At 35.3% G+C, this 16,288-nt stretch overlaps 1 protein-coding gene across 1 annotated transcript in view; it reads right to left on the bottom strand.

Moving 5' to 3' along the window:
* Positions 1 to 1,142: 1,142 nt before the first annotated feature.
* The window catches only part of rabep1 (rabaptin, RAB GTPase binding effector protein 1), a 32,442-nt gene continuing 17,296 nt past the window's right edge, over positions 1,143 to 16,288 (bottom strand). Inside the window, exons 12-18 of the mRNA XM_084114792.1 lie at positions 16,011 to 16,109; positions 15,354 to 15,494; positions 11,981 to 12,170; positions 6,785 to 6,840; positions 5,803 to 5,901; positions 5,424 to 5,540; positions 1,143 to 3,681 (exon numbers count right to left, since the gene is read on the bottom strand). Of these exons, the coding sequence (XP_083970918.1) occupies positions 3,580 to 3,681; positions 5,424 to 5,540; positions 5,803 to 5,901; positions 6,785 to 6,840; positions 11,981 to 12,170; positions 15,354 to 15,494; positions 16,011 to 16,109 (804 nt within the window). The 3' untranslated portion in view covers positions 1,143 to 3,579. The remainder of the gene's footprint in view (positions 3,682 to 5,423; positions 5,541 to 5,802; positions 5,902 to 6,784; positions 6,841 to 11,980; positions 12,171 to 15,353; positions 15,495 to 16,010; positions 16,110 to 16,288) is intronic.

Below are 16,288 nucleotides of genomic sequence, written 5' to 3'. Positions count from 1 at the left end.
CAGCAGCATTGGACATCGGCGTTATTTCCTGAACTGAGACAATGGCTTATCTGAAGAGGTCATGCTGGATATGAAGACTTTTCCCTCTTTTCCTTCCCTCCGCTAATCACAAGGCGGAATGTGACGAGGGAAAAGATCATGTCAAGAACAAGGAGCTTGTTTATTTACTGTAGTCGGAGGGGAAAGAATGTCCCGGGTTCAATACATGTTGAGCTTTATCAACAGTATCTGCTGTTTACAACCAAAATTAATTTTTACTGGTCCTTTAGTTGGTAACAAGAAAATATTTGGAATTTACAAGAATTTCATTTACAATGGAAGTCTATGAGGCAAACCTATGGAAGCTCATGTCCTCCATAAAAAAAGATAAAAAAAACATGAATTAAAATGATTACGGTTATTATGACAAGTAGTCAAAATTGGGATACCAAGGCCTGGTTTCACAGACAGGGTTTAGATTAAGCCAGGATTAGACCTTAGTTCAATTAGGACATTTAAGTAGCTTTTATAAATGTGCCTTAAAAACATTTTTATGTGCATCTTGAGAAAAAAACAATGGCACTGAAATATTTTAAGATATATCAGTGCAAGTTGCTTTGTTCAGACAGCACAAACATGCATTTTAGTCTAGGACTAGACTTGAGCCTTGTTTGTGAAACCGGCCATATGTCAATTATGAGCCATTTGACAAATAGTAATTAGCAGTCATGATAATGTCAAACTTGAGATATTAAGTCAATTGTGAGACAAAAAGTAGAAATTATAATAGTCAATTATGACTAATTATGCTTTGTCATTATAGACAGTTAACATTGTCAATTAAGACTGTCAATTTCAACTTGTCATAATTGACATTTTGTTCCACAACTTTGACGTCATTTTTTTAAAACTTTTTGTCATTTTTCTACTTTTTATCTTATGACTGTCAAATCATAATTTCCTCATAATTAGTCTTAATTATAATTTTGTCTTAATAATGATTTACCAAAGCATGAAGTCTTAATTCTTACGTGGCTGAAATGTAAACAAATGTAATGCAAAGTCTTTAAAACCTTATATGTTGTTTACACGAGATTATGATTTATGTGATCTTCACTAACCTTGCGAACTGGATCGGCTACTGACTAAAACTCCATATAAAACTTGTTTCAATTTGTTTTATTATATAGATATATACAGGGATATGTACACAGTACAGTATATAAATTTGCCAGGGCTTCTGCATTTGCAACACAGCATGCAAAAAAAACAAAACATAAGTGTTGTTATGGTGAATGAATCTTAACTATCACTCTTCACAGACCCATTAGAAATGACTGTCATGAATTATAAATTATACTGACTGAAAAAAAAACACCTTTCAATAAAAATGGTAGTTTCCTAGCCCCAAATTTGTTATTAGAGTTCCGACAGTGTCTTCTAAAGAAAAATGTAGTTCCTTAAATATTGTGATGTCAAAACTATGCTTCTGTTGTTCTAGTAAAACATGAAACAATTGAAGTAGCAACTTCTTTACGTGTGTTTGCAATGTGAAGACGGCACGGGACGTGTGAGCGTTGTGAAGTGAAACTGACAGGTAATAAAATGAACACCACCACAACACACATGGTCTTAATATAATGCACATATTCACACAGAAGAGCTTCATCATCATCATCAGTCCATGTACAGATCACAACAGCAGCACTGGTCATACTATAGTAGCGTTGGTAAAGTTCTGTGTACTCGTCAGATGGAGTCGTTAAAGTGGTCGGCTTTGCTCAGGAAACTTGATTCATTGCATTCGTTGATTAAAAAAAGATGCATATTTTAATACCTGGAATACTTGGACTGAATTAGTTTTTCCATTGTCAAATATCTCTGATAACTGTCTCTCTTTTAATGACAAAATTAGCAGACATAATGTTCAACATGCAGGTACAGGGCTTTTTTGACATGGATTTCGACCAATTGTCAGACAATTTTTGTTTTCAACCAATGATTATTAACAGACTTTGTTAAAGGGATAGTTCACCCAAAAATCTAAATTCTCTCATTAATTACTCTCCCTCATGTCGTTCCAAACCCGCAAGACTTTCATTCATCTTCAGAACACGAAGATATTTTTGATGAGATCTGAGAGCTTTCTGTCACTCCTTTGACTGTCTATGTAACTACCACTTTCAAGCCCCAGAAAGGTAGTAAAGACATCTTTAAAGTAATCCATGTGACTCCAGTGGTTTAACCTCAATTTTATGAAGCGGTGAGAGTGCTTTGTTCTTTGTGAGACAGAAAGATCTCAGATTTCATCAAAAAGATCTTCATTTGTGTTCTGAAGATGAATGAATAACAGGCTTGGAACGACATGAGGGAGAGTAATTAATGACAGAATATTCATTTTTGGGTGAACTAACTCTCTAATCTGAACTAAAATACAATTTATTACCATTTCATTATTTTTATTATTATTAATAAAACAAACAAAAAAACATGCCAAAATCACATGGCACTTTTGGTCTTGTAAATAATAATAATAATAATTTTTTGCCATTTAACTGAAATGGACATAAATCATACACACTTTTTTCCTGTAGTTGAGTTATATTGTCTCATATCCATAAAAAAAAAAAAAAAAAGCAGCAAGAAAATGACTTAAAACCATTAGCCCTTTCCATGTTCTTTTGATTTTGATTTAAACCATCCAAATATGCTGCTTTGAATATTTAAGGTCAACATGATCAACTTTGGTTCTATATGAAACAAGACATACACATATTATTGTACCGCTTAATGTGGTACACAAAACACAGGATTCGGTTTAAGACGCCACTTAGCCTGTGACAGTAAATCATTAGCATAGTGTGCTTTCATTAATACACAGACAGCAGAATGATGGGTAACCACCTTCTAAAACAGAGCTGTTGCCTTGTACTTGACGCAAATATCAAAATTCAGCCCAAATGTAAACTGTAAATTTACTGAAATATCCTTCAGAAAGAAAGAAAACAGAAAAATAAGCAAAAGCATCAGTCCGTTCCAACAAAAAGTAGCAGTGGCGTTAAGAAATGGTTGTCAAATTGTTAGGAAGTAAAAGAAAAGATTTAGGGAATATGGAGAATCTCCTAAAGACTGACGTTGAGGATAAACGACACGACAGAGCCGGTGAAATGATTGGTGGATGAGGAGAAAACGTAGGAGGCGGGAATCAAAGTCTTGTGTATTATTAACTTAACTAATGCAATATACACATAATCTGTATACAAGTATGTACAAAACACTTCGGAAGCGTCTGTTTCCTTCATAGGTCGCTGCGTGCTAGTTCAGCAGACGGAAGAGAAGTAGAGCGGTGTCAGAAGAAAGACGGGAACTTTGGTAGGGTCTGGGAACGGGACGGTCACATTAGTTCTCGTTTCCTGAACTGAGCTCCTCGTGGCATCTCGCTGTGCTCTTGAGAACGCATGTACAAGCTGGACAGATAGCAGTAGTAGGTCAGTATCAGTAGTGTTTCTCCAAGACCTGCAAGCTCTTCGGGCCGAAGATCTGAGGTGCAGGTGGAGTGTGTTTGTATGTGCACGATGGAGTCGTGAGGAGGAAGTGACATCATGTCTCGGGAAGCTGGCTGATGTCTGTGAAGTTGGTGTCGTTGAGAATGGCACGGATCCGCTCTAATGAGTCCGCTTGCCGAATGCGCTCCAGTTGCACCTGCAGGGGAACAAAAGCATTGTATTTGCAGCTGTGTGTGTGTGTGTGTGATGTGGTGTAGCTACACAAACTGCCTTTCCATCCACTTTTATTAATACATTTTTTCCCAATTTAAAAATAAAAATGTACACTACAGTTGAAAATGTTTGGGTCGGTTAAGTTTTTATTAGCTGGATAAGGTCTCGTCTGCTCATCGAGGCTGCACTTGTTTTATCAGAAATACAGTAAAATCAGTGACACTGAAATATTATTCCAGCTTCAAATAACTCTTTTCTATTTGAATATATTTTAAAATGTAATTTATTCCTGTGATCAAAATTGAATTTTCAGCATCATTACTGCAGTCTTCAGTGTCACATGATCTTTCAGAAATCATTCTAATATGCTGATTTGATGCTCAAGAAACATTTCTTATTATCAATTCTGAAAACACTTATGCTGCTTGATATTTTTTTGGAAACCATGATAAAATGTTTTTAGGATTCTTTGATAAATAGAAAGTTAAAAAGAACAGCATTAATTAGAAATAGAATTTTTTGTAACATTATAAATGTCTGTCACTTTTGTTCAAGTGAATGCTTCCTTGCTGAATAAAAATAGTAAACTCTACAAATATCTTACTGACTTAGCAGTAGTGTAATTACATGAATCACGTTTCAAATTTCCAAATTAACACACATTAAAACGTTTAATTCATGTTTAAAACTAACAATATAATACATTTATAAACCACTTTTGAATTGGACAAATAAATAGATAAAAACTATTTATTAATTTATTAATTAAAAATGTATTTATCAATTCCTCTTTGAAATCTAATCACATTGCCACTCTGAATCCTCCAAAATGTTTTATACTAATTTTGCGATATTGCATGAAAAATGGACAAAAATTGCACTAAAGAGGACTTTTTTTTACTTATGTATCAACTTATACTTTACTATTGTACTTTTTACATTTTCAACTTTCTTTAGTGTGTAATTTTGCAGTTTGGGCATGAAAAAGGTTTGAAAAGTACAAAGTCACTCCAACGCAAGTCATTCTCTATATCAGTGCGCACTGTTTCTGAACTCCCTGAAACACCTCGACCGTAGTCTTGAGTTTTCTTCCAGAAGTTGCGCTAGTAGTGTTGAAACTCGCAGTTATGGTATGCGACATTTCCAAAAACACGCTCAAAGCGGTCAGGCCGACCAATCAGAGCAAATTGTGCTTTTCGGAAGGAGAGGCTTCATAGAGACAGGAACTAAACAGGGCTGCGTTTCCCAAAAGCATTGTAAGCCTAAGTAGATCGTAGTGAACATTGGTGGCAATGGTCTCACAATGCTTTTGGGAAACGCAGCCCAGAGCGTTACTCACAAACTGGGAAGAGAGGTGCGGCAACAATTTAAAATATGTAAAGGTGTTTTTTGAGCATCAAAACCTATTCTAGTAGACCCTAAAAACAAAATCAAGACTTTGTAAAAGAGCATAATATGGCCTCTTTAAAACATATACACCCACCTGAGGTGTTTATTATTATTATTATTTAGTAAGACAACGTACTTCACTATGAAGGAAACATTTACTGAATAAATTCCTAGATATGCATCCAATTTTTGCCTCAAGTCATGTGATTAACTCGCTTGGAGCAGAAAATGTGTTGCTCTGGCCAAAGCCGCTATCATCTCCCAGAACCTGCTGTGTAGAAACAGTGTTGTGTCTCTAGCACTCTGTGCCTTGTTCTACTAGTGAAATTTGTTTACCTGAAGGGTCTGGGACAGCTTGACGAAATCTCTCTGGACCTGCTCGCTGACGTCCAGCTCCGTCTGAAGTCTCTGTGCCTTGTCTTTCTCTTCAAACGCCTGAGTCTCCAAAGCACTCTACAACGCACACATTTTGACTTTCAGTTTACTTTATAATTCATGCTTGTATTAATTAATACAAACATTCAATCTTTTGTTTGATGCACATCCTGTTGTTACTGTTGTTTACATGGACTTTCTGAGAATCCCGCTTATCTGATCGGCTGATTCATCACATGCACAGGAAGCGCTGAGTAGACTATGAACTTTGCAATGAGTTTTTATGAGAAACATAACTCAAAACTCTGGCAGAGCGCAGTGGTCATATAAGATTTCACACCTTGCTGCCGAGGGCATCTTTCAACTGTTCCTCCAGACCGTTCTTCAGGCCCTGGACGTTCTCCAGCATGTGTCTCTTCTCTGCCAAGCTGCTCTCCAGCTGTTGTAAAGATCAACAGTCAGTCAACAAGTACAGTAGCAACACAACAGATGCTCGATATACTTCAGTCCAAAAGTTAATTACTAAAACTTTATATTTGTTAGTTGGTGCACTGTGAACCAATATGAACAAACAATGAACAACTGTATGTTTATTAACTAACATTAACAAAGATTAATAAATACTGTAACAAATGTATTGCTAATTGTTAGTTCATGGTAAGAAATTAGACCTTACTGTAAAGTGTTACCAAAATAAATAAAACTGGAAATAAATTAAAACTAAAATATATATTTTTTTAAAAGTAATAAAACGACAAAAGCACACAAAATTACTAAAAATGAATCTAAATTTAAAATAAAAACTAAAAATATAAAAATGAAAGCCAATTCATAATACTACAAATAAAACTGGCCCCCAATTCTGGTTAAAATAATGCAAAAAACTAAAAAACTAAAGCCAAGTCAAAATATTAATAAAACTAAAATAAAAACTAAAATAAAACTGGCCCTCAATTCTGGTTAATATTATGCAAAGAAAGAAAAACAACAACAAAATCCCATTCTTATTACTGCAACAAAGAGCCAATCATTTTTTGGTATAATAAAAATGTATAAAAATAAATAAATGAAAAAGCTCATATTATAATATTGTTAGAAAAATGCTTATATTATGCATAAATACCACCGAGTTTAAATAATATCAATTATTTCATTTATCAATATTATTTATTATTACTTAATACATTGAGAATTTTGGGGGTAATTTTCCCTTTTGATTTTGGGATCAATTATATCTTGGACATGACATGTTCTTAACCGGTTTTGTGACATTCGAGCCCAAAGACTAAAAATCATTAGTATACCTTGAACTTCTGCCCTACCTGTTCCTTCTCACTCTTTACTCGTTCCAGTTCCGTTTTCAAGCTGGAAAAAGATGCTATAGGATGGAAGAAAGACAATAACAGAAAAGAAACAGTGTCACATGCTGTTGCTGTGTTTTGTATTAGTCAGACACATGTAGTCAAAGCATGGCCAGTTCCTCCTATGACAAGGCGAGCGTTCTCCTCAGTAACAAGAGGAAGTATTTGCTCAAAGATCCGTGTGTTAGCGCTGCCTGAGCCAGAATGAAAATTGAAAAACTGTGACTTGTCAATGAATTAAGCATGACTCTTAAAAAATTACAAATACTACATCTCAAGCATGGCGTACTGTATTCTGCACTGTGTCACGAGCAGTAATAAGCTTGTCACTGAACAGTGCCAATACAACATTTTTCAGTAGCAAAAACAGCTGAGATACTGTTTCAATACAATGTAGCATTTCCAAGTACTTTAACAAGTAACAAAGCACTACAACACCATGTTTAAAAAAACAACAACAGCTGAGCGAGTTGAGGTAACAAATGTCCTCACTCTCTTAAAGGGATACTCCACTTTTTTTGGAAATAGGCTCATTTTACAACTCCCCCAGAGTTAAACAGTTGAGTTTTACTGTTTTCGAATCCATTCAGCCGAACTCCGGGTCTGGCGGTACCACTTTTAGCATAGCTTAGCATAGATCATTGAATCGGACAGGACCATTAGCATCTCTCTCAAAAAAATGACCAAAGAGTTTCAATAATTTTCCTATTTAAAACTTGACTCTTCTGTAGTTACATCGTGTACTAAGACCGACGGAAAATGTAAAGTTGCGATTTTCTAGGCTGATATGGCTAGGAACTATACTCTCATTCCAACGTAATAATCAAGAAACTTTGCTGGCGTACCATGGGTGCAGCAGACGTAATGATATGACGCAGCGCCTGAAAATAGGTCTAATAGGTTAGACAAACTTAGTCCCGGTCACGTTGGAAGTTACCGAGCTGGGGACTATTTTCAGGCGCTGCGTCATATCATTACGCCTGCTGGACTCATGGTACGGCAACAAAGTTTCTTGATTATTACGCAGGAATGAGAGTATAGTTCCTAGCCATATCAGCCTAGAAAATCGCAACTTTTAATTTTCTGTCGGTCTTAGTACACGATGTAACTACAGAAGAGTCAAGTTTTAAATAGGAAAAATATCGAAACTCTTTGGTCATTTTTTTGAGAGAGATGCTAATGGTCCTGTCCGATTCAATGATCTATGCTAAGCTATGCTAAAAGTGGTACCGCCAGACCCGGAGATCGGCTGAATGGATTCGAAAACGGTAAAACTCAACTGTTTAACTCTGGGGGAGTTGTAAAATGAGCCTATTTCCAAAAAAAGTGGAGTATCCCTTTAAGTTCTGTTGAATTGAACTTGTAATGAAAAAAAAAAAATATTATAATAAAAAAATAAAAAAATAAAATAAAAAAATACTACATCTTTGCATAGGAAGTTGCTGCACTGCATTTTCTTCTAGACAAATATTTAGTAAAATATTGTCATTCATTACCATGTCTTTTACTTAAATACTGTATAGTAGACATGTGCCGATATACGGTATTGCGATATATCACGATAATGAACATGCACAATATTGTTCTTGTGGGCACTGTAAAATACTGTGTACAATTTCTTATTATGAATTATTTGGATTGTTTTGCTGTTTGCTGCGTCAATGTAAACAACAACACGGATGAGAAGTATGGTGGAACGAGTGAAGGAGATGTGCCGAATGAAAATGCACATTCACTCTCTGACAGTAGATGGCGCCGATGGAACAGCAGAAATTCAGCCGTTACCCTGGTAACCCCCGTAAACAAAGCAGCTGTGCTACTTTCTGTTTCTGAACATTAATGTTTCAAACACTCATTCAGATGTTTGTATTTGCAATGGTGTTCATTACTTAATTTTTACTTGAATACTTAAAGGATATTTATTTTCAAACTTAAACATTTTTACATTTTAATCTAGACTAAAACATATCCTAGCCTAGATATTGTTTGAAAATATTCTGACGTTAACATTAGTTAATTTATTAGTTATTAGTAACTTAATTCAATACCGTGATAAAACCTTCATCAATTATTATTATTATTATTATTATTATTATTATATGTAAATTTGATACGGTCACATGCCTACTGTATATAAATTAGAGTGTTTTCAAGTTGTATTTAGTGTAAATTATAACCCTAATTTAAATAAATTATAACTAATTTAAATATCCAAGAAATATTTTAAGATAAATACTGCTAAATCAAAAAGGGGGGGGAAAAAAACAGCAAAATTACTAAAAATGAATTTTTTGGGGGGATTACAGTACATCACCAAATGATCTTGTTCTGATGGATAAATTTACATCCCACCATAACCTGTTTCACTTGGAAATGTGCCACATTATGGAAGTAAAATACTACTGCTCAAAAGTTTGGGGTTAGTTAAAAAAAAAAAAAAAAAAAAGTCTGAAAAATTATTTTTTTTCAAATAAATGCTGTTCTTTTGAACTTCCAATGAATCCTGAAAAATATATCAGTGTACACAAAATATTAAGCAACTGTTTTCAACATTAATAGTATTAAGAAATATTTATTGCGCAACAAATCAGCATATTAGAATGATTTCTGAAAAATCATGTGACACTGAAGATTCACTTTGCCATCACAGGAATAAGTGACAGTTTAAAATACATAAAAATATATAACGGTTATTTTAAATTGTAATAATATTTCACAGTATTACTGTTTATACGGTATTTATTCATTTAAAAAAAATCCTACCAATCTCAAACTTTTGAATGGTACTGTATGTTGCTGGTACTGCATGCTTCATGTCGACTTCACCCTTAACCCGACTCAATTACTCATTGTCTGACTTGACCATAAATAAACTGCTTTACATCCTAAGCAACTTGACAAGAGTTTCAGAGTAGCTTCCACAGCAGAGAGATTGACATGAGTATGCAGATAACATTTCAAACGCACATAGAAGTGTTAGGCAATGCATTTCTATCAAGTTATGCACATTTGAAGGAGCACGAACACATTCAAGTTTCATTTCTCTTCCAAATGCAGAGACTAACCCAAGGTCACATGAAGTTATATCTGTATTAGTACAGTACACTACACAGCTAAATTAACTAGTATGAAGTGATAAGGATGTGACTGAGCACACACACACACACACAGTGCTGATGGGTTTAGGGGTGTGTGTTAGGATGGCATCGGTGGTTCCACTATAGACAGACACGACCTAGACAAACACACAGTCAGGCAAAGATTCATACCTTCCAGGATGTCTGAACACAAGTCACCAATGCAGGGAGAAGTGGAGGAGAAAAAGACAGTATTGAAATGCAAAACATGAGAGGTAAATAAGTAGATAAATGGAGTTTCACAACCCTTCAATGATTTTAATCAGTTATTGGAAGCTAAACAAAAGGATGAAGGAGTAATTTCCTTTAAAAAGAGAATTTGGATTTAGTAAAATTTTTCCAAACCGCTAAAAGCCTCACATTTCAAAGCCTCAATGTAAGCCAGTGTAAGCCTTCAGTGCTGTTTAATCATTCAAGTTAAAGGGTTAGTTCACCCAAAAATGAAAATTCTGTCAGTAATTACTCACCCTCATGTTGTTCCAACCGCGTAAGACCTTCGTTCATCTTCGGAATATAAATTAAGATATTTTTGATGAAATCTGAGTGCTGGATCACTTCTCCATAGGCTGCTAGGTGACCGAAACTTGCTGGCCCAGAAAAGTTATTAAAGAGATCGTTAATATAGTCCAAGTGACTACAGTGGCTCAATCTTAAGTATATCAAGCGACGAGAATACTTTTTGTGCGCACAAATAAACAAAAATAACGACTTTATTCCACTATTCATTTCCTTCTCTCTGGGCCTCTAGTTGGTTCACGTAGTGTTTTTGCGCAGCACGTCTGTGTTACACGTCACCACGTAGGCTCACAATAGGCCGACGATGGTCATGTGTGTGATGCGTGATGACGTGTAACGCAGACGCGCAGCGCAAAAACACTACGAGGCCCAGAGAGATGGAAATGAATAGTGGAATAAAGTTGTTATTTTTGTTTATTTGTGCGCACAAAAAGTATTCTCGTCGCTTGATAAACTTAAGATTAAGCCACTGTAGTCACTTGGACTATATTAACGATCTCTTTAATATCTTTTCTGGGCCAGCAAGTTTCGGTCACCTAGCAGCCTATGGACAAGTGATCCAGCACTCAGATTTCATCAAAAATATCTTAATTTATGTTCTGAAGATGAACAAAGGTCTTACGCGGTTGGAACAACATGAGGGTGAGTAATTACTGACAGAATTTTCATTTTTGGGTGAACTAACCCTTTAAGGGTGGGCGCAATGAACAATTTTGTTGTTTTAAGTTACTTGATATCACGGTAGTTGTACATTTCATAATGTACTTATTTTGCCTTGAAATTCGTACGTATGTACGTATGTACATATATATATATACATATATATATATATATACATATATATGTATCTATATATGTATATATGTATATGTATATGTGTATCTATATATGTATATGTATATATGTATATGTGTATATATATATATATATATATATATATATATATATATATATATATATATATGTATATGTATATGTATATGTATGTATATATATATATATATATATATATATATACATATACACATATACATATACATATATACATATACATATATAGATACACATATACATATACATATATACATATATAGATACATATATATATATATATATATATATATATATATATATATATATATATATCAGGCCAGTCAACTTCCTCCACACCAATCTCACCCATTCATGTCTTTATGGACCTTGTTTTGTGCACTGGGGAACAGTCATGCAGGAATAGAAAAGGTCCTTCCCCAAACTATTTCCACAAAGTTGGAAGCATAGCATTGTCCAAAATGTCTTGACACTAAGATTTGAATCCACTGAGCTCTTCAGAACGACCCATTTTTTTCACAAATGTTTCTAAATGCAGACTGCATGGCAGGTGTGACTGGTCCAACTGAAACACTTGATTTCACAATACGTTTGCTCATATACACAATTATAGCGCCCCAGACGTAAGATTTCTATGACTACACAACTCAACTGACATGTCCAATCCACTCACCAATCTCTTCTTTACAGCCCTCTATCTCCAGCTGTAGTGTGTCCTCTAAGTTTTCTTTCAGGCACTGCTCTGCCTGAATCTGCTCCTTCAGGAACAGAATTTCAGCCTTCAGCTTCTCCTCCAAATGCTCCGTCGCTGTGCTTGCAGAAACAATGTCCTCCCTGTACTGCAACACCAGCTTCTGAAGTTCCTGTGTGGAAAAATTACATTAAAAAAAGACTCTATAATGTTGTTTACAGGATAAGCATTTGAGTCTTATTTAAAAAATAGTTGGCACTGACAAAACAACTTTTTTACATAATTTCTAAGATTTTATTATTCATTTCCCAGATTTTTTCCCCCATCAATTAAGGTTTTATTATTCTTTTCTCTATTTTTCATTTAAGATATTATTAGGGCTGCCCCCTAAAAGTCAACTAGAAGAGGCTTGGTCGACCACAATTTTATTAGTCGTTAGTCGCATTCACATAAAAAAAAATCCACAGGAAGTGGCGAATACACACATTGTGTGCTATTATTAGCTGCATATCTGTGTTTGTGTGAAGAGCGCGCTTACTGCTTGAGCACGTCACAAAAATGAACCAAAACTCAGTGTATCGGGCCAGTGCAGCAGTCATGAAAGTTAATCATTTGCATGTGTTTTTAAGCCTTGCCAATGTAAATATTTAAGCGCAAGATAAATATTTACCAGTAGTGGAAGAGCCTCTCCTCAATATTATTAACTCATCTTTATCTTTAGGTCATGTTCCAAGAACATTTAAACTGGCAGTTATAAAACCTCACATTAAGAAACCACATTTAGATCATAATAATCTAGCAAATTATAGACCCATTTCAAATCTTCCATTTATGTCTAAAATACTAGAAAAAGTTGTGTCCGCTCAACTGGGCTCTTTCTTGCAAGAAAATGATATCTATGAAAAGTTTCAGTCAGGATTCAGGCCGCATCATAGCACTGAAACTGCGCTCGTTAAAATCACAAATGATTTACTTTTAGCTTCTGACCAAGGCTGCATCTCAATACTAGTTTTACTCGATCTAAGTGCTGCGTTCGATACTATAGATCACACAATACTCTTAGATCGACTACAAAATTATACTGGTGTTCAAGGACAAGCATTAAGCTGGTTTAGATCATACTTATCTGACCGCTACCATTTTGTCTATTTGAATGGAGAAAAATCGATCATAACTCCAGTAAACTATGGAGTGCCGCAGGGATCTGTGTTGGGCCCTCTATTATTCTCAATATATATGATGCCACTTGGAAATATTATAAGGAAACATGGAATTAGTTTCCATTGTTATGCTGATGACACTCAAATATATATTTCATCACGGCCGGATGAAAACGCTAAATTATCCAAATTGACAGAGTGTGTTAAAGATGTAAAAGATTGGATGACGCGTAATTTTCTTTTATTAAATCCAGACAAGACAGAGGTAATACTTATCGGTTCAAAAAACCGCCCACAGAAACTCTCACAATACAACTTTGACATCGTAGGATGTCCTGTTACTTTATCCTCTACAGTAAAAGACCTGGGTGTTATACTCGATTGTAACCTGTCTTTTGAAAATCATATTTCATATGTTACAAAAACAGCCTTTTTCCACCTTAGAAACATTGCTAAGCTACGTAATATGCTATCAGTTTCTGATGCAGAAAAGTTAGTTCATGCATTCATGACCTCGAGACTAAATTACTGTAATGCTTTATTAGCTGGTTGTCCTGCATCCTCAATAAACAAGCTACAGTTAGTCCAAAATGCAGCCGCTAGAGTTCTTACTAGATCAAGAAAATATGATCATATAACACCGATTTTATCGTCACTGCATTGGCTACCTATAAAGTTCCGTATTAATTATAAGGTATTGCTACTGACTTATAAAGCCCTAAACGGCTTAGCTCCAGTCTATTTAACGGATCTTCTATCGCCCTATAATCCATCGCGCTCTTTAAGATCAATAAATTCGAGGCTTTTGGTCATACCTAGGATATCCAGATCAACCAAAGGAGGGAGAGCATTTTCACATTTGGCTCCGAAACTCTGGAATAGTCTTCCTGATACTGTTCGTTGCTCAGACTCGCTCTCCCAGTTTAAAACTAGATTAAAGACGCATCTCTTCAGCCAGGCATTCATATAATATTTTTAATCTTACAGTTCAAACTACAATCCGGCCTCTAGTTCATAAATGCCAGAGGAGAACTGGCCCCAGACTGAGCCTGGGTTCTCCCAAGGTTTTTTTTTTCTCCATTAGGTCACCTGATGGAGTTTTAGGACACCATTAGGTCACTTGATGGAGTTTTTTCGGTTCCTTGCCACTGTTGCCTTTGGCTTGCTCAGTTGGGGATATTTTGGGGATATTTAATTTTATTTTATCAATCAATAAATTCCACTAGAAACAAACCTTGTTGCATTATTTTATTTTAATTTAATACTGTGAAGCTGCTTTGATACAATCTGTATTGTGAAAAGCGCTATACAAATATACTTGATTTGATTTGATAACACTAACAAGAACTCAATTCGGTACTCGTGCACTGTCAGAGGATTTGTGCGCACACATCCGAAGCGTGTGCCCTGAAAGCTACGTCTCAAAAATAGAACTCAATTCAGTATTCGTGTGTCTTCTTGCACTTGAATGGACATATTCACACAAAATTGCCAAAATGCCCAACTTGGCAAGTATCCTAGTAAACAGTCGGTTATGCCTTAAGTGAACGTAAACAGTTGAGAAATAAAACTAATGTTTAACAGTATATTGGATTCAGTCTGTCTTAAAGTGACAGCACTCTAATATACTGCTGCGGTCTGTGTCAATGTTAATCAAACAACAAAAGTTAAAGAAAAAAAATGATTAAATAATTTTTGTAACTTTTAAGGATTATTCTATATTTAATTTATACAGTCAGTGAAGAATATTCAGTGTTATTTTACGTTTGATTACTTTCTTCAATTATGTACCTGAAAACCTGTTAGACCAACCTGAAAAGTAGTTTATTTCATTTGAAAATGTGTTCTATTGTATTTATTTGTGTTATTGCTTATAATTTGATTATGTGTTCTTATTTTTTTAATGACTGTTTACTTAATAATCTTAATAGTCCTTAATAATAACTTAATTTTATATAGGCTAGTTTTTGCTGTGGTATCAAAATTGAAATCAGTGAAATTTCACTGGCATCTGAAATTTGGTGTCATAACCTTATTTATTAAATTTGCATGGGTCAAACACAATGAAAACAATAACTATTTGAATGAACTGATTTATTTTGTGTGGTGGGGCTAGTGAAAATATAGGCAGGGCAGGTTTTTTTCCTTAAATCCTTAACGTTGAACCCTGGCAACTCTCATGCGTGCTGTAGTACCTGTACTGTGGTCGGCATGTGAAAGTCCTCTTGCTGCTGCAGCGTCATGTGAAGTCTGTGTTTGCCCTGAAGACTCTCATTATCTTTCTGCAGTCTGTTCAGCTCTTCAGTCACCTGCTCCCTGGACTGTAGCAGCACAGCCTGGATACACACACACACACCACTTAACCTACAAAACCCACTGCAAGCCACAAATGTTTTCTAAAGCATATATCCATTTAAAGTGGAAAACGATCCATTATAAAAGAGGATTTTCAAAGAAAACTGCCAATGAAAATATCAATGCGACCCTGAGAGATTCACCACGCATTCCTCAGGTAATAAATAACCGACAGAACCCTTTCCAGGGCGATTTATTCGGGGATCATGTCACACCAGAATAAAGTTTATCACTTTAATAGTGCAACTTCAGATTTCAACCAGATGTGCCTAAAGCAAGCGCAGAGACCATGAACATATTGCAGTCAATAGTGAATGCCAAAAGACACTTTAGAGCATTAGTACATGAAAACATTGAAAATAGGTCTAGATCTATACCGAGAGGTTCTACATTAGATGTTTTTCTATGGAAAAAACTAAACATATGCTCTCTAAAGTCCTCAAGCAAAGCGAGTGAATGTTTTTGTGTAGTGTGTAAGTGAGAGTATTTGGTCATACCATCTGTTCCTGGGTGTTCCTCTTGGCCTGGCTGAAGGCCTGTTGGAGAGCGTTTACGAGAGACTCAGACTCCTGAACCTTCTGCTTCAACTCTAAGATCTGTGAGCCAGACAAATGAAAATTACTGAAGTCGTTTGACTTGGAAGAACAGTAACATTCAGAGCAGTCTGTGCATTCTTCCCATTTAAACACTGGCTTTTTTAAAACGGTAGTCAGCAAAGCGATATTGCCTTGTAAGGTACACTAGTGTTAAAAAAAGGGTCTGTAAGAGTCTTCTT

Source organism: Abramis brama (genome assembly GCF_963993115.1).
Source record: "Abramis brama genome assembly, chromosome: 5".
In the NCBI taxonomy this organism is placed as follows: domain Eukaryota; kingdom Metazoa; phylum Chordata; class Actinopteri; order Cypriniformes; family Leuciscidae; genus Abramis; species Abramis brama.
Note: the sequence above shows the minus strand (reverse complement) of the source record. Positions and strands in the feature narration are given on the sequence as shown.